At 39.8% G+C, this 27,237-nt stretch overlaps 1 protein-coding gene and 1 pseudogene across 10 annotated transcripts in view; one reads left to right on the top strand and one right to left on the bottom strand.

Moving 5' to 3' along the window:
• The window catches only part of KLHL32 (kelch like family member 32), a 230,157-nt gene that overhangs the window by 58,726 nt on the left and 144,194 nt on the right, over positions 1-27,237 (bottom strand). For 6 of the 10 annotated variants that reach the window (XM_060283355.1, XM_060283356.1, XM_060283354.1 and 3 more), the window contains one exon: positions 25,874-26,089. The exons of 2 other annotated variants lie outside the window; for them this stretch is intronic. In XM_060283355.1, coding sequence (XP_060139338.1) covers positions 25,874-26,089 — 216 coding nt within the window. Of the gene's footprint in view, positions 1-25,873; positions 26,090-27,237 lie in introns of those variants that run through there. 2 more of the 10 variants (XM_060283359.1, XM_060283363.1) reach the window with 2 other exon arrangements.
• Positions 6,360-6,468, top strand: LOC115867027 (U5 spliceosomal RNA; annotated as a pseudogene).

Genomic DNA, 27,237 nt, shown 5'->3' with positions numbered 1-27,237 from the left:
TCTCCTAAGCAATATAAATGTGGACCTGAAGCAATTAGCATTAAAAAAGTAAAGAAAATACTGAATAATTCTGCTGTGTTTTACTTGCTTTCTGACCAGTGGAATTGGGGTTCTGGACTTCCTTTTTCAGCTGATTCATTGCACTGGGAAAAATGTCTACAGAGAAGACAGAAAGAAATGTAGTGCCCTCAGACCACTACTCCTTGACAAACGTGAGCTGGGTTTTCATCCTTGTGAAAAGGATCACTAAACCGTCTGAAGCATTAGATGATTTCAGGCTTTCAGAGTTTCTATATCCATTTGACAAATGGCTCTAAAAGGCAAGGCATATTTTGGGCATGTCTTTTTAGTTTTCCAGATGAAGAGAATGTAGCAAGTGAATCTGCTTCCAATATATACTGAATTGCATCTCTAAATGAATAATGAGTGAAGAGAAATGGAAAAAGAATGTCACTGGTTACCAGGTAGCCTATGGATGCCACGGAGGCAGACACAATGTAGGGCAGATGAGTGACACTCTATGGCTGTTTTTCTAGAAACTAGTATTTTTTATTTAAATAAGATACTAACCTGATGAAAAAAAAATTACCTGTGTATGGTAACACAGTAATAATCAAAGATAGTGCAGAAGAAAAATGTCACTCATCAATCACCAAGTCTCTGCTGGAAGTGGAGAGTTTTCCCACAGGCAACATCCTGGTTTTTCTCCACCCTAATTTTAGAAGTTTCAAGAGATGGGTTCCAATTAGAGTTCTACAACTTAATAAATGATTTTCCATTCTTTGCCCATAGAGCTTTCAAAAGTTTTCAGGGATAACTCAAGGTTACTCCTTATGCACAAGGTAAAATTTTCTGAAACTTAATCTTTCATATTGCTCCTAATTTGAGTAATTCCAGATGGTACTGCTTTGTTTTGTAACGAATTTCTTAGCATCCTGATATCCTAATGTTTCTGCATCTTGCATATGGATACTACAGGAAAACAACACTGGAGAAAGAGCAAATAAACATTCATGTCTCTATAGCCTCTTTTTATAGCACAGTGCTGCCCATTTAATTACTTTTCTCCTTCCTCATAAATCAGTTCTTCCTATGCCCTAATCAATCTTCTAGCCCATCTCTTAACACTCTCTGATTTACCTTTATCTTTCTAGCAAACAGTGTCACTTACTGTATAAAAGATATACAAGCCACAACTAGACTCTGCCTCTAAGAAAATTTCTAAGGAATCAAACTAGCAGTGGAACAGTCTCTGATTCATTTCTGGCTTTCTGTCTACTTATCACCCCTTACGTCACAATATCATGATGGTTTCCATGTTCAATTTCCCCAAATACTATGTATTACAAACTACTTTGTGAACATACATTTAATTTGCACTTTCTGGGATAATGTTTATCTTATTTATCGCCAGTATGTCTAACTTCTCACATTTTTCATATAATTTTCACACATTTATTATTTATAAATATTTTCAGACTACACAAGTCATTCATACTTGTTGGGTTTACCTTTTCTCCAGATCAAAGGTAAATATAATTTACAATTCTGCCAACTTTGAACCAATCTCACCTGGATATAGTGTTATTTACAGATTTAAACCCAGTGCTTCTCAAACCTAACATGTGCATGAATTACCTGGTTTTCCTGGGCAAAATGCAGATTTTGATTCAATAGGGAGGGGGAGGAGGACTGCATTTCTGCATTTCTAACGTCTCCCAGGTGATGCATAAGCCGCTAGTCCATGGACCACGTTTTGAGTAGGAAGGTTTTAGACAGATTCCCATTTATGAGACTGTAAATTGCTGCTTTATAAGAGTAAACGAAGTCTGCTGTTTCAAATTTTAAAAGGCTTAAATTAAATGAAGTTTAAGTAGGATGCTTTAGTAAAGATATAGGGCATGTGTAGCTAATACCATAGGTAAGACAGCATATTTCCTTTGTAGTAAGATATGGGTAAGCTCTTACTATGGGTAAGACAGCATTTTTTTTTTTTTTTTGCGGTACGCGGGCCTCTCACTGTTGTGGCCTCTCCCGTTGCGGAGCACAGGCTCCGGACGCGCAGGCTCAGCAGCCACGGCTCACGGGCCCAGCCGCTCCGCGGCATGTGGGATCTTCCCGGACCGGGGCACGAACCCGTGTCCCCTGCATCGGCAGGCGGACTCTCAACCACTGTGCCACCAGGGAAGCCCAGACAGCATATTTTGAGACCTTGGCTCTATAAATCCATGGCTGATTCTGATAGCATAAAAGCAAGTCATATAAAAACTCTGCAGTTTTGCTTCTGCAATAATACATAAACAAAAGTAAAAGTGTTACTGTACTCAGTTTTTACTTTGGTGAAAATATAAAAGAGAAAAATCACTGAAATCATGGATAACTCTTACTTATCCAAATAATGGAAGAAATGTCACAGAAAATCCAAAACAATGGGCTACCTCAAAAACACTTCTACACCGTGAACCTCTCCAGAGCACTATTCATTGCCATGCTGAATTAAGGGCAAGGTGGTAGAGGCAACCCTGGAGCCCATTTTAAGAGGTTTAGAAACTACAATAAACAGAAGACTGATTCATCATCAGGGCATCATGGAACACAAAGACCACAGCTAGCTTTTTGGGGGCTTAATGTTTGAAAATGTTTATTCTGGGAACTTTTGGCATTTAATGATACTACACTTAGAAAGCATAACCCAGGGAAGGCTAATATCCTATTCTATCTTACTTATTCTGGCACACTGACATCCACATCACCCTAAACTCTAGAATACTTTAATTGAGTGTGGGGGTGGAATGGAGCATATAGTGAATGTTTTTGGGGTTTTTTTTTTGCAGTACGTGGGCCTCTCACTGTTGTGGCCTCTCCCGTTGCGGAGCACAGGCTCTGGACGCGCAGGCTCAGCGGCCACGGCTCACGGGCCCAGCCGCTCCGCAGCATGTGGGATCTTCCCGGACCGGGGCACGAACCCGTGTCCCCTGCATCGGCAGGCGGACTCTCAACTACTGCGCCACCAGGGAAGCCCTATAGTGAAAGTTTTATCTCAGACTCTTTAGGTAACAAAGCCAGCAACAGTGGAAAAGAAATCAAGGATTCAGTTTGGGAGGGCAGATCAAAGAGTACTTAGGAAACAGGGCAATTAGGCAAGATGTTTCCTAAACCATCTGAAACACAGGGACTGTCATCTCCAAAGACTATAGGAGATCTCCCAAGCACCCTACCTAACCCAGTCTAGTACATCTTACCCTGATGGAGAATTGTGCCTTCCTAAAAGGAGCATTGGCTACAGCTTATTCCAACATCAACTCATCTCATCCTCAGATTCTTGATAAGAACAGTGTCTGGCACGTAGCAGGCTAAACATAATTGTTGCAGAATGGAAAATCCTTTGTAACTATTCTTAGGCTATTTGTCATATTTCTCTTGAACCAACAACATCAGTTCCTTAATATATTTATTTATCTATCTATCACAGTCTTCAATTTCCTATTTTATTATCTCATCTTTGTGGCTTTCCTATAAAGCCCTTATAAGCTCACAAAACTCCCCACGGCAGCATGCAATGTACTGGACTTACTTATATAAGGCCCTTGTTTTACTCCCTCCATAACTGGTGCTGGTCACCTCTATTTGACATTCTTGGCAATTCAATGAACATAGTAATCTGTTAATCCCTCAAATATAAAGTATTAGAGCAAGGAGAAACTTTAGAGTACTTTTGGTTCAAGCTTCCCAATTTTACTAGTAGAAATAAAATCCAGACAAGCTATTTGACTTACTGCAAGTCATGCAGCTGATTAATGGAAAAGCTGGAACCAGAAATCCAGTTTTTAAGTTATATAATGTGTTCTTCCATTATATCACATCATTATTATATCATATCATTATTTTTCCATCAATAATTATTTTAAGGTAGAATCCAAGCACTCAAAACCAAATGCACTCAAAACCAAACTTAATGTCCGTATTGTCCATTTTCTAAATTAGAAAACTAAAGTCTGATTTTTAAAAATGTATACTTTGCTTCTAGATAGGTGACAATATTTTTCAATGAGTCTCATTTATGGATTACTTTTGCAGAAAAACCATGCATTTAATTGTATGGATTAAAGAGTTTGTAAGTAGAGAATAAGTCTTTAGGGGAAAGGGCTTCCTTTGAGTATTGAATTATTGTTTCACTTTTTATTGGAATATGTATTTTAACTCTAGGTTATTCCTTGTTAACTAAACCTGGCTCAAAAATATATGGACCGTGATGAAGAGTGGCCCCTGCTCGCTGCAACTAGAGAAAGCCCTCGCACAGAAACGAAGACCCAACACAGCCAAAAATAAAATAAATAATAAATAAATAAAAATTAAAAAAATATATATATATATGGAAAATAATCTCTTCCTTTTAGTGTTCTCAGTGTATCCCCACTGATTGCTATTCTGTGAATAGAATATATAATATATAATACTAAATATAAAAGTATATAATTTTAAATTATGCAAAATTTTCTCTAATTCAATTAAAATATATAATCTGCTCATATGTATTTCAGAAATATGTCAATTATATGAACGAATGTTACATTAATAACATTATAAGCCCTCAAGTTATGATCCAAATTCCTCTACTGTTCTTGCTCAAACACACCCAGATAGAAGCTACTGCTTTAAAATCTACCTCTGCTTATGTATGTCCATACGTCTGTGTACTACCCAACGTGACCCTGAAGCAATGCCAAAACAATAAGAAATTTTACACTCACATATTTCCTGGAAAATATATGAATTATGAAGTCATCTCAAATCCAAGAATACACATTAATGCACTCTTCCACAAAACTGCCTTTATATCTTGCAAATATATATTAAAAATGCCCTTTACAAAAGCAGTTCTCATCAGATGAGTGATCAAATGTGTTTAACTAACGCTGACAAAAGATAAAGCTCTTACAACACTGTTGAAAAGCAGTAACTATTTCTTTCTCTTGGTTCACAAGAATTCTTTTTCACTGAAGAGGATATTCTCATCACAGAATTCCTCAGCCAGAGCTGAATGAGCAAGAACCGGTATTTTTGCCCCCAGTCTGATTCTGCCCCCTTGGCCCGGGGCAGCTATAATTATTCTCCTATTTTAAAACCTGGTTGCAGACAGCTTTGCTGAAGGGGCAAACTGAGCCCTGCCTTTTGCAGGAGCCCATGCTGTGAAGGCACAAGTGTCTATATCCTTGCCAGTCCTGTCATCCCACTAAGATAAGCCAGGGCACCAGTCTCCCCTCAGTGCCCAAAAGGCAGCACAAATTCCACGGTTCTGCAAATTCAGAAAGGAACAAAGGAAGGGCACAGGAACAAATATGCAACCACCTGGCATTCCTGAAGCTCCACCAAAGACCCTGGGATGTTAAAGAGCACTTGAGCAACAAAGAGTGGGGAGCCATGAGCGAAAGCGTTAATAGAATGAATACAATGCACAGACAGAATTTTTCCTTTCCAAACAGAGGATCAAGGATGCTCACCATCTTCTAATCCATGTCCTCAAAGGGAAGTTGCACTGACTATTATATATTGCATTCAAGTACACTATCTCATATATTATTTTATAATGCCTTAAATTCAAATAAACGTAAACATAAAACTTTAGCAAGATACCCTTTTAATATTATAAAGTTTCTTTAGATGATAAATGTGGAAAGTTTCCCTCCTGTATGTGAACAGGTGTTGAGACTTGCCATGTTAAACTACTGATACATAGAATCTCATTTCTTTAACATGAGTCATGTTAAAGCTCTAAATAGTGACATATTAAACCAGAATAATGACTGACATAGAGAGGAAAGTTCATATTAATAAATAAGTGCACAAAATTTTATAGCCCTGTTCTCTTCTTTGAGACCAAATGAAAGATTTCTGTTCAAAAAGGCAACATTCCTATCTAAAGACACCAGAAACTAGGAACATAAGATCAGGGTATGTTGCTCTACCAGAACAGTGAAAACGGTACAATGGAGGAATATTAAAAATTGTAACAGTGCTCACTTGAGTGCTGTAATTAAAACTGTGTCAACACTTTGCTTGTAAAACAGATTTTTCAAGGGAGGTTGTACATTAACCATTATAGCTGACTACAAACTTATAAAAGACACAAAGGCTATTTTTTCCTCTAAGAAATATATTTCAATAGAATCAAATCAGATGTGGTCCCAGGTTCATATACTGTCAGAAAAAAAAAAACTGACAGATTTTAAAAAGAATATTCAGCTTAGTAGATATGATAATAACACATATTCTTTCATTGTTCATTTAAAATTTTATGAAGCTGGAAGACTGACAAATGCTCTTATTTTCACCTTTAGCAAAAAATTTGTGCTTTGATAATACTCTGGTTTCTCTTCAGATTGTATAAATCTTTTACCTTTTACTAAAGATTTCCGTGGAAAAGAACAGTTATGAGGGGTTTTTTCAAGGGTTTAAAAAAAAAAACATGATGTATACAACTTACCCTCAAATGGCTCAGGAAAAAAAAAGCACACATGTGTGCGTGCACTCTCTCTCTCTCTCTCTGTTTAGATATCTATTCTGCTATTACATATATCTACAGATATTTATAGATAGATATCTAGATAGTGAGACAGAGACAGAACGTATGATAAAGCAAACGAAGTAATTTACTTAAGAAATGAGCAAATCATATGGGTGTTCTTTACTATTCTTATTCTTGCAACTTTTCTGTAAGTTTGAAATTATTTTTAAATAGAAAATTGAAAGAACAAAAAAGTGCTGATAACCATATTTAATACATTTTTTTTTTTCAAAAAAGTACATACTGCCAAGCATCAAAAGCAGGAGCCCTTGCAACCAAGGATGTCTCTTTCCCGTAGACAGCGATAAACACATAGGCATGGAGGAATCACAAGGGAACCTGTTCTGAGGCATGCCACATTTAAGTTCCAGGTATTTGTGAGGACAAATACAAGTGACCTGAGTTGGTTCAGTCTTATAACACAAGGCGATTTTTTAAAAGGTAAATTGTGTGTCAAGATGAAGAGAAAACAAAGATAGGAAAAGAGATGAGGTTAGTATACTGTGATGCCTTTTCCACCTCGAGAATTGGCCCCCAATTTGAGCTGATCTTTGAAAAGTCAATACAAAGAACAGCAAGAGTATGTAGCCGACACTGGACCAGTCATTTGGCTTCTCATCTGTAAAACAAGTGAGTTGATGAGAGAGTCTCTTTTATCTCTAGTATGTATGTCACTTACAGATCCACCAAAAAGAAATATTTTAAAGTAGAATCCTCATATACACACTACTATATATAAAATAGATAACCAACAAGGACCTACTGTATAGCATAGGGAACTATACTCAATATTTTGTAATAACGTGTAAGGAAAAAGAATCTGAAAAAGAATATATATATATATGTATGTATGTATAACTGAATCACTTTGCTGTACGCCTGAAACCAACACAACATTGTAAATCAACTATACCTAAAAATAATAAAATTTTTAAATTGAAAGTTTGAAAACTTAAAAAAAAAAACCATAAAGTAGAATCCTCCAACATTCCTACAGGTGGGAGAGACAATAAAAATTAACCACTGTGGGGCTTCCCTAGTGGTGCAGTGGTTGAGAATCTTTCTGCCAGTGCAGGGGACACGGGTTTGAGCCCTGATCTGGGAAGATCCCACATGTCGCGGAGCAACTGGGCCCGTGAGCCACAACTACTGAGCCTGCGCGTCTAGAGCCTGTCCTCCGCAACGAAAGGCCACGATAGTGAGAGGCCCGCGCACCGCGATGAAGAGTGGCCCCCGCTCGCCACAACTAGAGAAAGCCCTCGCACAGAAACGAAGACCCAACACAGCCAAAAATAAATAAATAAATTAAAAAAAAATTAATCACTGTGTCTAGTATCCAAGTCACAGATTTCTATAGCACAAATAGTTTTTATAAATCTCTTTTCAGAAAAACAAAGTGATGGTTTTTTTGTCTGTAATTCTGAACTCAACAGAAATACACACACACGTGTGTGGCATGTGAAAGTGCATGTGTACACAGGCTCACATAAAAATAAAATAATCTCAGCCAAAGAACACACATTTCAAGTTTGTAAGTGATTGCTTCAAGGTACTATTTATTTAAAATCCCAGAATGTGGTTTTATTTAGAAATGAAAATATTTAGTAAACTATTCACATGAAATTTTACCTCAAGACAGTCTTTAAATACACCACCCCCATATCTGGAATATACAAAGCTTTTTATATAGGAAGAATGTCCGACAGGACAAGAAAAACAATTAACGTCACCTATGCCAAAGATGCTGCAGGGAAAATGGAACCTATTCCTGGTCTCCTCACACTTGAGCAAAATACAGGAACAATTAGAAATAGCTTCCTATACTTGCCTTCAGTGGTCTCTGAACCAAAAGATAATACTCATTCATCTAATCATTGATAGCATCAGAGTATCATTTGAGGCTAGACTGATGGGTGACAGTTCTAAGTAAGATATTAGTGATGCATATTTATTTATGATGACTTTCTGGGTATAAAAGGTAATGTGGTCAGTGAAATATTAAGCTTATATTGTCAGAACAACACTGGAAAATCAGAGAAAACCGATTTGGTCAATAGAAGAAAACCCTGCTGTATCCCATTGGCAACAGGGAGTAGAAGTGACCCTAGCTGGGTCACACCATGTCACGTTATTTTCCAGCTACTGCATGCATTGAGGATGCATTATCAGGGTGAAGTCAACTGAAAGGACAGGGAAATCCTGATGCTTTTTTCTACCGCTAATTGGTACATGCCCATAGATGTGCATATGACACAATGAAAAGGAGACAAGACTTTATGTCAAAAGACCTGTTTCTGCAACTTAACACATTTGAGCATTTATGAAAAACACAAATATACTGAGGCTCAGTTTCATCACCTGTAAAACAAAGATGATGTTGTTTACATCATAGGGTCAACATAGGATTGAATGAGATAACATGTGAAAGTGCTTGATAAACTATGACATTTAGACAATAAACAGAATTAATATGATGCAATGCACCACCAAGAGATGGAGCTAATCCTCAACTCAACTATCCTTCTGAATTCATGATAAAGCCAGCACAGACAATTCTTATACAACACAATATTGCACAATATTGACACAAATTTTGAGAGATCTCTGCAGTTGATAAGGAATTTGCTACACAGTATTAAACACTTCACATGCTATAAACTGATAATAAAAGCATGGCAGATAATCTGTTGCAGATTAAAAACTAGCCCTTATGATAAGCCTATTTCCACACCAATAAATTCAGTAATTCTAACGCAGTTATTAAAGGTGTGTGGCCTTGTTAAACCCCAGTCAGAGAAACATGAATGAATGAAAAGAGAGACACAGACATAAACCTACTTGTCTCTGTATAACACTCAGTATACATTCACTTTCTTTACTTGGCTTGAGTGTCCCATTAAAAATATTCGAATTCATGTCCATCAGTTCCCTCAAATCTCAACTCAGTTAACTTAGTGGCAAGGAAAAATATGTATAAACTAAGCTATCTGGCTTGAAAAAACTAAAATAACAATTGATTGAGTTGATTACTTTCTTCCTGTTTTGTTGCTCTAGGGTAAATGATATAATCACGAATCTTTTCTTTTAGTTTTTTCATTCATCCACCCCTCAATTCCTTACTGAGTGCCCAATATCTGCCAGGAACTTACTTGGTGAGAAAGAAGATCCTCATTGGTACACATATATACAGTCTTCTTGCCATTCACTTTCAAGTTCTGTTAACACCATAAATCTCAAGCCTTACTCTTAACCTCAAGTGTCTTAACATATCCCTGTAAAATATACCCAGGGAGTATGAAATTAGGGGAAGAAAAATCCTACAATTTTGCAAGGTTCAGTCTATTGTAGGCAGATTTTCAGACACAAGCAAAAACCATCTTTTTATGTTGCCATTTCCCTCATGGGTGTTTTAAATATTGCTGGTACATTTTTAAACTTTATAGTTTTTTTAAAAGCTGTTTAATTTGTAAACATGCCCTGGAGCATCCTGGGGGCATCAAGCCTTTGAATATTTCTTTATAAACTGATTTAATAATAATGAACCAATTACAGGTTCACTGGCACATACACTCCCCACCTGAAATGAAACCTTTAATGACCAAAAGGAGCTCACAGGCTCAAGCAGCTGCCCCAGCTCACAGATACAGAGATAGTCAAATCCCTCAAACAAGTGGTACTGTGATGAATTTAGATGTTCAGGAAGTACCTATGCTGCATTTAAGGGTTAATGTTGGCAGCCTCCGAGTAAAAAGAAAAGAATCCTCAAAGGTCATTTTAAACGTTAATTTAGGGCTACAGAGTACAGTAATTGGAGTGGGGAACCCAGTACCTGAAGCCCATGACTAAACACGGTCAGAGGCCGGACTCTACTATCAAGGGGATGGAGCTGGTGGGCTGCGGTGCCAGGGCCTACACCCTCGGTGAGTTGCAAAGAACACACATAAATGCCATGCCAACCACTGACCTCCTTCACTATGTGAATTTCACCCTGCTTACTGATGCCTGAAAAGAATACGTCACATTGCATTCTCCAACTTCATTTGATCACTCTATAAGTAAGTGGGTAACGCTGAATCCTCTATTCACACCTTGAAGCACCTTTGAGTATAATATACAAGTGATACTTCTGTCAAAGAAGATACATTTTTTTAGCACAATGATGACACATTTTTGAGTGGGGGAAGTGGCTTAGAGAGCCAATTTATAATAGTCGTGTACAGAAAATGGGTTTGTGGGCAGACGGGCCCAGTGCAGGAGAACCAGTGGCTTGACAATCTCAGACGACCTGTGAGCGGGGAAGGGGCTGCAATGGGTGAGGGAAGGAGTACTAGAAGGTAGTAGCCGTTCCAAAGGTTGTCTGGTGAGGAGGTGTGTATCTCAGTCCCAGGGCCAGCCACCCAGAAGGAAATCTGTGGGAATTATGAGAAATCACAGATCCAAGACATCTTCATAAGGTTAGGAGGAACAATGTGTTGGAACCTTGAAGGCAGAGACAGAAGGGTTGAAGAGGAAAGAGAAACTGGGTCCAATGACTGCCAGCCCTGCGAGCAGAGGAAATGCCAGCCCAGGCCGGGAGGTGAGGTATGAGACACTCTGAGGACCCTCTGAAGGGGGACATCACTGCTGAGGAGATGCAGTTTCAGTGAACGGAGTCAGCGTGAGAGCACAGTTCTGGAAATGTGGTGGAGAGCTTATGAGGACATAGGGAAAGTCCTTGGTTTTGGGATATCAGTTTTCCACAACAGGTAAAGGGTTCAACAGGTTGGGGGAAGGCAGAAACCCAGTCAGGCTTGGACCAAATACAGTTTGAAAGAATGAATTACACTTCAAGAAGAAATTCTTTGCGTAAGTCTCATTAATTTGTAAACATAGTGAATCTAAAAATAAAATATAGATAGCACTGTGACAAGTCACACTATTTTTTAAATACCAAAAAACTCTCTCTTGATTGACTGATACATTTCTCCCCATTTAACTTTTTACTCCCCATTGCTGGAATAAAAACAAGACATAACTAATCAGTAATTTTACTAAGCACCCCTGAGGGTGATTTTATGCATGCTATCCAGAAAGCTAAACAAAAATAACCATTTGTGGTCTAGTGCAGTGAAGAATCTGGTGAGACTATATATATATATATATATATATATATATATATATATACACACAATCCTACTCTCATATCTTTTAAAATATTTTAAACAGCACTGTTGCTTAAATAAGGGCTGCATTAAAATAGTAACTGGGGGCTTCCCTGGTGGCGTAGTGGTTGAGAGTCCACCTGCCGATGCAGGGTACACGGGTCCGTGCCCCGGTTTGGGAAGATCCCACATGCCACGGAGCGGCTGGGCCCGTGAGCCATGGCCACTGAGCCTGCGCGTCCGGAGCCTGTGCTCTGCAACGGGAGAGGCCACAACAGTGAGAGGCCCGCGTACTGCAGGAAAAAAACAAAAAAACAGTAACTGGATTCAATGACAATTCATTTTTTGAGCCTCTTCACGTGAGACTGAATTATCGCTTAATGACTCTCTTTACCATTCAAAAACGAATAGCTTTTTTTTTAAAGCAAGAAATAGTGTGAAAATAGAACACTTGAAATAAAATTATAATCATTATGATACTGTCACTTTAACATCTATAGACTTAATTGTTTTACAATTGACATGTGAGAAAAAACGTCCAAGGCTAGATAGAAATATGCTGCTGAATGTTCACTGGGGGAAAAAAACCTGAAGACAACACAAATGAAAAAGCAGAACAATGATTCTGGCTCTTAGGTGCCTAATCTAGGAGACCACTATGCACAGCTTGGAGACAGAACTAAAGGTTTCCTTTATTTTTCTTTTTAAAAGGTATGCATAAAAGAAGTTGTAATGAGCTACACATTGTAAAGACTATTAGGTGCCTGCATCTTTTTTACCCTACGCTTCAAAAGGCAACAAGATTAGGCGCTGCGATTATACAAATTGAAATTTGCAACTTTTAATAACCTTCGTACTCCTGCAGACAAATATCTGTCTCCCTGGCTCAACCCCTCCCCCATGCTTCCCAAGAAGGGAAAAGGAGTCAGATGTTGCCCTTGGAAACAAGAATTCATCAAACTATTCTGAGACATGCTGCTGAGAGAAACATAAGGAGAATGGAGCCTTCAGTTCCATATATGCGCCCATTCTGAATTTACTAGCTTTGCTGGTTGGTGTAAGAAACAGGGCAGAACAACTGAGGGAGCTGCTGCATTAGCAAACTGGACAAAGTATCCCTGTCGTTTATACTTCCCCACTGCACAACCGGGATGGAAACATTTGCTCTATTGGAAGGCAGTGATAAGGATGGATTTTTAAAGTTTCCATTTTTAAGTGAAAATGAAAGAAAAATGCTCTTCTAGATGTGTTGTGCCTTTGAGCTCCATTTGAAAAAAGAAAAAAAAAAGGCAGAGAAAGCTGCTGTGAAGGTCACCGAGTGAAAGAACTTCCTCAGGGCACAGAATAAATTAAATCCCAAGGAAAAAATAAAATGTGATTTCCAGAGTGTGAGGCACAAACTCCAAATGACAATGATTGACAGCCAAACTATATCCATGCAATATCCAAGACTGCACGTTCTCATTTACCTCAGTGTAGCCAGCAAGCGCCCATTAAACATCCGTCTGATGCCCAAATTAACCTTCTTGGCAAACTGAAAGAGGCACAAACTATCATAATCAACCTTTCATTATCACAGCAGCCTCTAGTTAAAGGGTCAGAATAATTGTGCCATCAGAGCCTTGATTGTTTTCAATCAACAGACGGCTGGAGTGACAGCTCGGTGATGGAGGGGTCTGATGAAACGCACCAGGCCTAATCAGAGCAGATGAAAGGAAGGCATGATTGGTGCAAATGCACAGTCGTGCCTCTCCTTTTCATTTACAATCTGAAATTACTCTTAAATTTGTGGGGCTTTTTTTTTCCCTCCCTTATGAGTACCACTGAAAGAATGTTTGACTTATTATGAGTTCTGACAGTGCAGAGTTATAAAACACAGGTAGAGTTATCAGCTGAGGCTTTAAGTGGGTATTCAGCATAATTCTAACAAATTCACTCTTGAAAAGCACAAAATGACTGAAAAGGCTTCCAATGACCTAACCTCTCAGTGCTGTTTGATTAACAGACCCATTCATTCTGCTGGCATTCTAAATGATGAGAAGATAAAACCGAGGGCAGAAATACCCTGTAAATGTTTTCTCTCAACCCCTCTGCTCTGCTTACTTCAGTACTAGTTCCTCTGCCCCAAATCCTTACAGTTCTCGAAGAACACCACATTAAGACCTCAAAGAGCTCATCCATCAGAGGGTATGGATCAAGTAAGGGTGGTTTTGAGTTAAGAACATGAAGCTATACTGGGAACCACAGGGGTAGGAAAGACTGGAACCCACCAACCCTATGCTGATATCAAGAAGAATATTTGGGGAAAAGGAATAAAACTTTCTGTGATAGGCCAGGCTAAATTTGGCATAAAAGGGATTTGGAGAAAATTGAGACAATATACAGCTGCATTCATATAGTAACAATCCAGACTATAGACATTAATATCTTTAAAAATTTATAATGAATGAAATATACACTTGGAGTAGCAAAAATAAGTTCTAACTTCTATTTTCTTCCTTAATCTTAGGATCAACCAGCCAATAATGAGAGTAATTATGATTCAGGTCAGTATTGCAAAACGAAGGAAAGTTTTTTAGCTGCAAAAATTAATATGCATGCAACCTGTGGTGTGCGTGTGTGTGTGTGTCTACCTGCAAGCGTGTGTATGGTGTGAACCCCACCTGTATATGTGTAAGAGACAGGGGAAAGGGTAGTTTTTAACCTCTCTACTCAAAATTTTTACATAAAACTTAGGCCATTTTATTTGTTAGAATGTGAGTTGGAACGATACGATAAGGGTACATAATTAACAAAGTAAAAAGAATTATTAAAAACAGCCGGGGGCTTCCCTGGTGGTGCAGTGGTTGAGAGTCCACCTGCCGATGCAGGGGACACGGGTTCGTGCCCCGGTCCAGGAAGATCCCACATGCCGTGGAGCGGCTGGGCCCGTGAGCCATGGCCGCTGAGCCTGTATGTCCGGAGCCTGTGCTCCGCAACGGGAGAGTCCACAACAGTGAGAGGCCCGCGTACCGCAAAAAACAAACAAACAAACAAAAAAAACAGCCTGGAATTTTCCATGCAATATTTAGCAAAATTTGTCCCCTCATAGCTAGACCTCATTTTATGGGTTAATTGCTCACAGCAAAAGTATTGAGAATGCACAAAATTCCCATAGTTCTACTTACATGTAAATATACCTCAAGCAGGATATTACTAAATCTGTCATATGACTTTCTGTAGCATTTCAAAGTTTTCATTTTGACTGTTTTTATAGGAGACAATTCTCAAAGGAAGATATCTGGCACATGGTTAAAACACAAGCATTTTCCAAATCCATCCTTGTTCTCCCACCAATTCCTTAAGCACCCCATCCTTCAGTAGTCACCTTACTTCTCATGTGCACATAGGCGCCCCCAGCAAGCTTTATCGATGACCGGGCTCTGCCATCTCCTGAGGGCTTCGTTCTTCTCCCAGAGTGGCACTGGCTTTTAAGGCACAACTTCCTTCTGCCCGGAAGGTAGTTTGTATATTGGTCAAATAGGAGTGGCTCTGGGATACTGACAGCACATGGGATTTAAAAGATCTCCTGTTCACAGAACAGGAGGATGAAAAGCAGGCCGACCTGGGTCAGTACCTGTTCTAACCTCTCGAATCCAAGAGGTGTGGAATTCATCATTCGAAAGCACTACACAGCCCCTCTACATGGCCTAAATTGTACAAGAGATGAAAAGAGCAGAAAGATTCTTCAGGGGACCTGGCAACCTGACAAATCAACCCCTTTGTTTACTCTTATTTACTCTTTCTATTGGGCTTCACTCCAGAGTATACAGTCCCAGCACTGGGCAGAATAAGAAATCACTTACAGCCCTCGGCAGGTTCAATGTCATTCTCACAGCCAAACAGAGGGACGCCTAAAGTCTATCTGTCTCTTAACCAAGCGTCATCCTTTCTGGATGGAGAAGTCTAGTTTTACTTTCAGCTGTGAGTAATTTTCCATTGTGATTGGCTGACCTATAGTCAATTTAGTATAATTAATGCCAAATTACATTGTAATTCACCTAGAATTACAAATTAAAAGCTATATTAAGAGCAAATGAATTAATCAAATTAATGATATTATGCTCACTTGTTTTAAAGTGTTAATAAGACAGGTTCTCCTAAAACATTTAAACGTCAGTGCACCATCCATCACTACTTCAATTACCTGATTTCCTTGTGTGGCCAGAGGAGGTGGCATGTGGGCATTTCTCATCAACAAGAACACACACAAAGAAGATAAGTGCATTCAGCCACCAGCTGGCCCAGCTCTTTAAATTTAGCTTCTGTTCTTGACGCATAAGTAATATCTGTGCCACTTACTGGAACTGACTTGCAATACTTCCTGTCGGGACCTCCCTGGTGGTCCAGTGGTTCACCTGCCAATGCAGGGGACACAGTTTCGAGCCTTCGTCCAGGAAGATCCCACATGCCGCAGAGCAACTAAGCCCGTGTGCCACAACTACTGAGACTGTGCTCTAGAGCCCGTGAGTCACAACTACTGAGCCCGCATGCCACAACTACTGAAACCCACGCTCCTAGAGCCCATGCTCCGCAACAAGAGAAGCCACCACAGTGAGAAGCCTGAGCACCGCAACTAGAGAAAGCCCACGCACAGCAACGAAGACCCAATGTATCCAAAAATAAAGAAATAAATAATAAAATAAATTAATCATAAAAGAAATTTTTTAAAAAAATACTTCCTATAGACAAAGGGGAACAATGCAAAAACCTGTGCTATTTATCTTTAGAACCCATCAAATATTTTTTTTTCCTAAGAGAATTTTTGTTCCTGGTTATGTTTTGTCTACCAGAATATTGAAATCTGTTTTCATTCCTCCAGTGTGGCATCTCAAGTAACAAAGAGGCAGTCAGATTAAGGAGAACCTCACCACAGAGAATGCATTACTCTGTACTGTGGACACAAAAGAAGTCTAAGAATTATCTTTATCTCTGAAGGCTGCCCACGATTACTCTCTTAGAATAGCCACCTTTCCCCTCCAGGTGTGTTGAGTTGAGAGATGTTCTTCCTTGTTTTCACTTGTAGCAGAAGTCCTGGAGGCAGGAGTGGGAGAAGCAGGGTGTAAGGATGTCAGTATTCAACAATAAATGCCAAGGCTTCCCCAGACTTCTCTTTGGAATATACACAAGTCTAGAGCCTCCAGGTCGTTCCACGGCTAAGTTTAGATCCTCTCCTCTAGAATGCCCAGAACAGGTGATCTCCATGGTCTGACGTGGCCAACTGGCATGAACACTGTGGCCAGCAAGCACTCAACTGGCTTGATAAGGACTCCTATAGAAATAGTTTGGCGATGCAGGACATGGGGCACAGGCTCATTTCTATTGGAAAGAGACTAACATTTATCAATACTAATGAATTAATATTTTTCTCCCTTTCTCTTAAACCCCATATCTAGGCCATCGCCCAGCTGTCAATTTCTGCTGCATAAATTTCTCAATTTCAATATTCAGGAATAAAATGAAGATATCATGATGAATCATTTCCATTTGTTCCATCCACACTCTAACAACAGTCTGCAGACTTCCCACCACGCAGTCTGTAGGGCTGCAGCAGAAATAACCACGCTCTAGGTTCTTCTTCACACTGATTTAAATCTCTTGATCAGATTTTTTTTTTTTTTTTTTTTTTTTTTTTTTTGCGGTACGCGGGCCTCTCACTGTTGTGGCGTCTCCCATTGCAGAGCACAGGCTCCAGACGCGCAGGCTGAGCGGCCATGGCTCACGGGCCCAGCAGCTCCGCGGCATGTGGGATCTTCCCGGACCGGGGCACGAACCCGTGTCCCCTGTATCAGCAGGCAGACTCTCAACCACTGCGCCACCAGGGAAGCCCTCTTGATCGGATTTTTAAGTGATCCTCCCTCATGGGCTTTCTCTTCCTGCTTTATACTTTATCACTTTATACCCTGAAGGAATGAAAAGTGGTTCCCTACCTCTGCCAGAATTCGCCATTCACTCCTTCTCAACAAACCATCTAGGGCCTCAATTTTCCAGGCTCTGATAAAGAAAGACCCTCAGCAACACTTTCTTGTATGACTTTTATTAGAGTCATTTTTGCAACTTCCCAGAGCTGCACAACAGGTGAAAGTGAAAATTGGTAATTTATTAGGAAACATATACTGCTGGTTCACTCATTATAGAGTAATATGACCACTTTGACTTTTGAGAAGATGTATCAGGTACTTTGAGTTTCTGTTTTCTTAGAGACTTGGAGTATTTGAAGAGAATACAGTGAGACCCACATTGAAACCGTACTGTGAAGGGAGTCAACCATTTATCCTCTGTGAGTTTCCATTTCCTCACTTGTTAAAATCTGGGTAATACTTGCCTTATCAACCTTAACGAGGCTGATGAGAGACTTGAATGAGACTATGTGTGCAAAAATGCTTAAAAAGTATAAAGCTCTCTAAGGACTGTAAAAATTATCATTGCTGCTATTATTATTGATGAACTTTTATGCCTAGCCTCGAGGTTTCTACCTCATGTTTAGCATATAGTTGGGTTTTATTTTTAAATCCCTGATAACCCAGGTAGCAGCAATATTACTGCTGGCTACCAATGCATAAGTAATATTTTCCAGTCATCTTTTTCCTTCTCACAGTAGCAACAACAAAAATATCAGTCTGGAAACAACATGAATCACAATGAAAATTAGAAGCAGAGAACATAAACATGTTATATCTCATAAATCACCTTGTTGTTCTGTTGTGCTCATTTAAGAAAAAAAAAAAAAGGAAGGAAAAAGAACTATTAACTCATGGGAACAGCAGCACATAAATACAAGTCAGGTCTCCGTACTTTCTGATAATCACTGCCCCTCACAGCTACTTGACAACACAGGATCAGCTGGAGCAAAGTCCCTCTGAAATAAATGTGTCATGTGTCTCGCAAAGGCACATGCTCCAGACAAACGACAGCAAGGCCACTAGTCAAGCTCCTCAGGGATGAGTCCTCCCAGAGGAATCAGCTGCATGTAGATCAGGACGAATGCCTACATATACACTCTGGCAGCTCCGAGCACCAAGCCCTGAAATAGCAGACACACTCAGTGTCCAGCTGGGGGCGCTCCAAGGATCAAACATCCTCCAGGCACAGCACTATTTGGGATGTGAACAAACCACTGTTTATTCTCTTCACTAACATTTAGTAAAAAGGAAATGGAGATATCCTCATCACATTTGTAGAAAAGACTGTAGCTACCTGGGAGGGACTGCCAGAAGTTTCAGGAAGAAAATTGAGAAGTGGTACACATTTAATTACTTTAAGGAATGGTAAGTAAAAAAATAAAACGAGATATCATGAAGAAGCCCAGAAAATGCCTCTCCAAAAAAAAAAAAAATAGTAATGAGACATGCATAAATGAAATTAAACTGAGGAAGGGTGCAGATATGATGAAAAATTGCAATTTGGGCGGGGGGATGAGGGAATGAGAGTTCTCAGGTCACAGTATTTTATGCCATTTCTAGTTACCAAGGTCCTAGCATTAAGAATGAGGACACCACTTAGCGGAATTTTTTGATTAAATGGTCACCCGCAGTTTGATTTCTTTGAGGCTTGGACTGTACTACAGGGATTGACAAAGGTTTGCAAAGCTGTTTAGAGGACACATACAATGAACAAGAATTACCAATGAAAAGAGCACTGAAGAAAAGGCAAAGGGACACTGGGGGGTGTTGAAATGTCCAAACAAAAGGATTTCATTTTCCAATCCACCCATATCATTTCAACACGGCCAAAATTAGCACAGAAATCACTACTCTATTTGGCACAGGTCAGTCTCCACTGGGAAGGAATCGGGCGCAGGGGGAAATAGCAAGTGGAAAGTTCCACATCAGACTCTGTAAGATCCATGATAGCAGGGCCACATGGGACCTTTCTGCAACCGACTGCCCAGAACCCATCACGCAGCAGCAGCAGCGGTGCTTGAGAGCACGCGACTGGCTGGAGTAGACACTCGATGACTCTTTAAAATGAATGAAAGATTGAATTTAGCACATGGAGCAAAGAGAGTTAGCAACATGACACAGGCATGAAGGCAGGCAGAGCTGGCCATTACCCCTTCAATCTGCAGGCACTACACCAGAGAACAGGAATGGCCAAACCCTTCCTCATTTCTCTTAAAGTCATGGGATTAATTTGATGCACCTCTCCGTCCACCACGCCCAAGTATTTTTGCACTTCTATTATGAATTTAGAAGCTGTGGACCAAAGTGGGAAAAACCCAAGAATTAAAAGACGTGAATTTGATTTCTAGCTTTGTTACTTCAGTTTCCCATTTGTGAGACAAAGCAAAGGAGCGCAAAGCAATGCGAGATGAAGAAGCACTCTGGAAACTGTGATGTGATATTCAAATGTGAAGTATTATGATAGTATTGTTGGACACACAGTACTGTTTGAAGTCCTTGCTTCTCCCTGGCCAGATGTGCATTTGGGACAGTTTATCATCTAAGAGATAAAAGACGAAAGCTGAGTACGTCACTAGTGTCCTCTATTTTCCAACTATAAAGGGATAGTAGCTTTTTGTTTGGGTTCACTTTCTGGGACTCCTTTTGAGGAAAATGATTAAATCAAACTCTAAGGTGGGTAGTTTGTGGAGTAGATAAAAGCCCAGGAGGGGCTTGTCAAAAAAAAAAAAATCACCGCATCTGAGGTTGTTGACTACTCTAAACAGTGTGTGACTTACGTCTCTAGAGATATAAAGTGAATGTGTTATTAACAGATGCTAAGGTCTGATCTTGTCTGACATCAGTGATGTGACCACTGAATTGTTTGGTTCTGTTATCCACTGAAGTCCAGGCAAAGTTAGACTCAAAATATAAGGAGGAGCCCTCAACCCAAGGTTAATAAAGGAAGAAAATCACTGACATATGTACTATCCTTATAAAATAGAAAGATAAGGACTTCCCTGGTGACGCAGTGGTTAAGAATCTGCCTGCCAATGCAGGGGACACGGGTTCAACCCCTGGTCTCAGAAGATCCCACATGCCACAGAGCAGCTAAGCCCACGCGCCGTAACTACTGAGCCTGCGCTCTAGAGCCCATGAGCCACAATTACTGAGCCTGCGCTCTAGAGCCTGTGAGCCACAACTACTGAAGCCTGCACGCCTAGAGCCCTTGCTCCGCAACAAGAGAAGCCACCACAATGAGAAGCCCACGCACAGCAACGAAGAGTAGCCCCCGCTCACCGCAACTAGAGAAAGCCCACGCACAGCAACAAAGACCCAGTGCAGCCAAAATTAATTAATTTTTAATTAATTTTTTTTAAAGTAAGATAAGTCCTCTTCACTAAAAGTAGGAAGCAGTTAATAGATTAATAATTAAAGGTAAATAAAACTCCACATTCAGAAATAAAGTTAAGATAAATCTCTTTAACCTAATAATTGAACACTTTTATAAAGCTTTTTACCCCAGGATCTAGCTTCTAACACTGTGCCCAGCATAATACCCATTTGTACTTCCACAAACTATCCATTTTTAAATGTCCTTCTTGTTTCTGCCTCTTCAGAGATGAAATAATAATCCAGAGAGCTAGACAACGGTTTAAATTCAGAAGGATCCCTCCCAATTGGGGTTAGACCTGGAGAGGGAAATGGAGTTAGCTCACCTGTACCCTGCCTTACATTCCATGGTTTGGGGCATTTAGTAGGTGCTCAATAAATACTGATGGATGGACAGCCACACTTTCTCCCTATGCTAGCAAATATAAGAATTTACATTATATTCAGGTTTTTCTACAAACTGTACCCTCATGGAAAGTAATCTCCTCCTCATTCTCGGAAAGGAGAACCTGAGATATAAAAGGCGGAGAATGTACTTTCCTGAGAAAAAACAGATTAGCCAGCACTTCCTTGAAATGAAAACAGACCTAATATGTGGGAGTGGTATGGAACTGTTTCATGATTTCACTCTAAGTTTTAGAGCAGTACCCCCTGGCTCAGTCGTCTGAAAATATACGTTGAATCTAACAAGAGAAATTTAACAGGGCCCTGTTGAAACCAAATCCCAAGTCAAAGCTAAAACCCAAAAGCAAAATACAACAGTGGAGATTTGCCAGGTCACGGATGCCAGTGACCTCATGCCCCATGTTTCTTCCTCGGCTGATTTGCTCATTTTTTAGTCTCCTCTTTCCTTGAGCCCAATAACCAATTTAGTGTCTTTCATCTGCAACCTGAGAAATTGCTGGCCTTGAACCCTAAGACCAAACTGTTGAGCTGAATCGAACTGAACTTTTTTAAAAAAGGATTTTTTGAGGGGACTTCTCTGTCCTTATATATCCAAAGTGTGTATATGCTATGGAGAACAGTATGGAGGTTCCTTAAAAAGCTAAAAGTAGAACTACCATATGATGCAGCAATCCCACTACTGGGCATATACCCTGAGAAAACCATAATTCAAAAAGAGACATGTACCAAAATGTTCATTGCAGCACTATTTACAATAGCCAGGACATGGAAGCAACCTAAGTGTCCATTGACAGATGAATGGATAAAGAAGATGTGGCACATATATACAATGGAATATTACTTCAGCCATAAAAAGAAATGAAACTGAGTTATTTGTAGTGAGGTAGATGGACCTAGAGTCTGTCATACAGAGTGAAGTAAGTCAGAAAGAGAAAAACAAATACCGTATGCTAACACATATATATGGAATCTAAAAAAAAAAAAAATGGTTCTGAAGAATCTAGAGGCAGGACAGAAATAAAGACGCAGACGCAGAGAACGGACTTGAGGACACAGGGAGGGGGAAGGGTAAGCTGGGACGAAGTGAGAGAATATGTATACGTACAGCTGATTCACTTTCTTATACAGCAGAAACAACACTGTAAAGCAATTATACTCCAATAAAGATGTTAAAAAAAAAAGTGTGTATATGGGGCAGTATCTACATTACCTGTGAATATAAAGTGAAGTTAACGAATTAGACCAAGTAGTTTCAGGCTATGGAAGGGAGAAAAAAAATGTCTAGGGGGGATGAAGAAGGCTTCTGTGAGAGAGGACACAAGATAAAGTTTTAAAAGGTCAGATGGAAAAAAAGAAGAGACAAAAAGCACGATCTTGGGGGATTTCATAGGTTTCCAAATCCACAGAATGGTTATCATGGACTGCAGCACATTTTAGCAGGAAAGGGACTGGATAAGGGACAGCAGGAAAAAGTAAAAAAAAAAAAAAAAAAAAGTTTGTTCCCTGAGGATAACTTGATGGTTCTTATGACACATCTTTAGAGCCAAACTGCATGAAGTCTGGTGAATAGTAAAATATTGGGCCTTTTGCCAAATAAAGGGAATATCTCAGATTACATTATCAGTAGATTAGATAGTGGAAGAGCCACATGAGTAGATGTGTGTGTGTATGTTTGCTGCATTCTCACATAAGTTACCAGTTGCACATAATCAAACAGCACTACCCCTCCATCCGCTTTTCTATTACTTGTCCTACTTTGTGCCAATTTCCATTTTTCTCCCCAACACCCCTTGTTTCACTGTTCTTCTTTAAGACATGGGATAGGGATTTGTCAAAGTCAATGAGCACTTTATTACAGTGAGAACGTTCCGTAATGAACAATTCAGCAATTTAATGAGATTCTGTAGATCTGTCTCCAGCCTGTCCATCAAGTTTCACTTCTATAAAGCACCCTGACACTAATCCTCTGGCATACCCAATCTGCACCCTGGGCTGCATATTAGATTCTTCCATGGTATATTGCATTACTAGTATAACCTCAGCAAAAATGATGAACTTAACTATACTTGAAGCAATATAACTGGACTGATTTGATTTTTATCTATTGGGTTGAGTGTGAGGGAATTACTTATTTACTAAGATAAAGCAAAAACAGTTTCTTATTGCCTGCTGAATGACTAAATTGGTAATATTTATGTGAGTCTTTTTTAATCCTTTCTTGAGGACCAGGTATAAAAAAACATTGCCTGCAGCAGAAAGCATCTTTTGAAATTCTACATTATAAAATTAGTAACATATTTAGAGAGGCAATTATGATAACTTTTTTTTTTTTTTGCGGTACGCGGGCCTCTCACTGTTGTGGCCTCTGCCGTTGCGGAGCACAGGCTCCGGACGCGCAGGCTCAGCGGCCACGGCTCACGGGCCCAGCCGCTCCGCGGCATGTGGGATCTTCCCAGACCGGGGCACAAACCCGTGTCCCCTGCATCGGCAGGCAGACTCTCAACCACTGCACCACCAGGGAAGCCCTATGATAACTCTTATGTGAATAGTATGGAATTTTTGGGCCACTCACACATCTGTACATTACCATGTTGATATCGGGCAGTGCCTTCAACTGTGCCACAAGAAGAGAAGCCACAAGGATGGTTGGCTCACATCTCAATCAGGTTAATTAAATACAGAATTCATTCTAAGTCTTTGTTTTTCCCTTTGGGAAGGAAAGAAAAATTTGGCAGTTCCTCACTTTGAGCTGACCAGAGTAATTCTGATGATTTGTGTTTTCCATAGATAATTAAAATTCATACCAAAAACTCACCCTCACCAGCACATTTGACCTCTGCCTGAACAACCATTATGAGAAATACCTAAGAAGCAGAAAATAATTTATGGCTTGTATTTTTTCACTGATATTTTCTTCTCAAGACAGCAATGGAATACTGGAGAAATGAGGGCAGGTGTCAACAAATCTGGATGTGAAGGCTGGCTCTGCTCTGTAACCTTGAGGCAAGACACTGAAGCCTCGTTTTGCTTGTCTGGAGGATGGTATGATAACAACCATCCTTCAGGCCTGTTGTGATGATAAGTTAATAAGTCTGCAAAGAGCCTGAAAGGCCCTCAGTACACTGCAGGCCTTATTATCCTCACTGGTGGAAGCAACAGTGAAGAGGGAAGTTGCTGATTAAAGTAAGATAAAGAAAGAACTAAGGGAGGGTTTCCCTGGTGGCGCAGTGGTTGAGTGTCCGCCTGCCGATGCAAGGGACACGGGTTCATGCCCCGGTCCGGGAAGATCCCACGTGCCACGGAGCGGCTGGGCCCGTGAGCCATGGCTGCTGAGCCTGCGCGTCTGGAGCCTGTGCTCCACAACAGGAGAGGCCACAACAGTGAGAGGCCCGCGTACAGCAAAAAAAAAAAAAAAAAAAAAAAAAAGAAAGAAAGAAATAAGGGAGAAAGGCACTGGGAAAATTAGCAATCAGTAGAATCAGATGCTGATAATTAACAGCTACCTATGACTCCATTTTGTCCAGAATTAAAGTATTCTCTGAATGTCATTTCATAAGACACAAGGTATTTATTGCCTTATCAGCTAATAGAAGACTTCATATTTTCCCTTGTATTCTGTATATAAATATTTTTCAAATGATCATGAAATCTTGAAAGTATGGCACCCTAGAAGTAACAGGATGGCTTAGCCACTGCTTCAGAGTAAGACAGACAGTATAAGAAGCAGTGGAAGATGGGCTCTGACTGTTTCCCAAAGACACCGTGTGAATTGTTCAAGGATAGTCACTGGGAATGAGCAGAAATGGATTTCAATTGAATAATCAAATTGAAAACACAAAACATCCTCCTGTCCGCTAGGCAAAGGGTATCTGAAAAGAATGCTATGTCAGGTGAAAAAGCAGGGCTTCGGAAAATAGCAATGAATGCAGAATGAACTAAGGAGGGAGATTTTTCCACCGTCAAGGGAGGAGAGCTTCCTCTCATTTAAGGTCCCAGCTGCTCTCTGCTGCAACAAAGAAATGTTTCTGAATTGTTTCCAGGAAAGCCCAGAATTTATTCTGATTCCATTGGTCTTAAATAGGCATAAATACCACTTTAACAATCCACCCTTCTCATATTCAGTTTAAGTAACTCTGTTTCGCAGGGGAATAAAAACCCTTGACTCTTCCTGATGTAACCACCTTTGGTTCTGGGAAACCACAGTGAGGGTGTGAGGAATCTCACCTGCAATTCCCTGAGTTAAGCTGAGTGGGCTGAGGCCTCAAGCCTCAAGGGCTGGTGTTCTCCAGTTACTTGCCCATCACGGAACACTGACTTCTAAGACTTCGATTCCAATGTGGACCAAACCAGACAAAATAGTTGTCATCGTTCCTCAACGCTTTAACATTTAATCATTCCTTTTAATCATGACTTCACGCCCAAAGAGGACCCATGCAGAGTGCCCTTACCTGCCATATCTGCTGTTCACTCAAGGAGGTCAGGCGGTCGCTCTTCAGGACCTCCTGAAGCAGACAATAAGGGAGCGTTAGAATGTCTTCTGGGCGACTCTTCAGGAGCTCAGAGAGATGTTTCACTAAGAAATCGATCACTGCCTTCTCCAACAAAGTGAGGTTAAAGAGGTCAGCAAGTCTGTACAGATCCAAGTAATTAAAGCTATTTAATTCCTGGTGCCAAAAAAAAAAAAAAACGGAGAAAAGATCTCTTAGAAATCAATCCAAGAAAGAGCAAGCAAGAAATTCAGACTGACTCCCTCAAGTCTGCATGACAGGAGTGGGAGAAAGGGAACTGCGCTCCACTGATAATGTAAACAGCAACAACATCCGCAATTATACAGCTCTGGGCAGGGAACTGTTGTTCTAGAATTTAACGTTTTTCCTTACTTTGCCCCTCTTAAAACCAATATACTTAAAGACATCTTAGAAAAGGGACTGAAAGGGGTTTCTGGTTTTACTGGCTAAAATGTTACTTTGCAACTTTTTAGAAACATTTTACCAAAGAAAACAATTTGTCTACCATATTTTACAGCTTTCAGGTGGTAAGTGTTTTCTACTAAAGATAATATGAGGGCAGGTAGAGTGGGAGCCATGACTAGATGACAAAAACTATAGCCCTACTCTTTTTCTAAAACTTCAAATTAAGTACAAATTTGAGCTAAAAACAACCTATCCTGACTTAATGAGCTAAAACAAAGATTTTTACATGTAAAGTCTCAGGAAATGAAGACATCTCACAGATTCCTGTCCTGAATAATTCTATATTGAATCCACCTGAGATGGACGATTTATAAGTGTTCTTTGCTTTTTGTTGTCCTCAAAAATTCAGGCAATCAATGACAATCTTTTCAAAGAGTTTCTATAGCAATGCTCCATTGTGGGGGGATTCTACCTGTTTCTACAAGTTCTCAAACTCAGAGCCAGAGCTCTAAAATAATGCCCCCAGAGAGCCAGGACACCTGTGAAACCTTTGCCTTGTAACTCTGCAAGAACCATAGTGGGCATGCAGGTTTGTTGATAGAAAACTTACCTATTTCAAGTAGATTGAGAGTGGGCTGTATCCTAGTTTTCCCTCATTTTCAACTTGCAATTATTATTACAATATTTTCTAGTAACTTAAGGAATGCAGAATACCATCAGATAGCTATTTTACTCCATTGATTTATTAAGTATTTTCAACATACTTATCCCTTTTCCTAGTAATCTAACAGTATTAAGAACTCTTTCTAAAATCTTTATTTTCTATTTTAATGTATCTGTTTCCATAAAATTTTAAGGTTTAAAGGAATATGTTCTAAATCGGCACTGTCCAACACGGT

Source organism: Globicephala melas, chromosome 14, assembly GCF_963455315.2.
Source record: "Globicephala melas chromosome 14, mGloMel1.2, whole genome shotgun sequence".
NCBI classification, from domain to species: Eukaryota; Metazoa; Chordata; class Mammalia; order Artiodactyla; family Delphinidae; genus Globicephala; species Globicephala melas.
The sequence above is the reverse complement of the archived record's forward strand: the minus strand, read 5'-3'. Positions and strand labels throughout refer to the sequence as shown.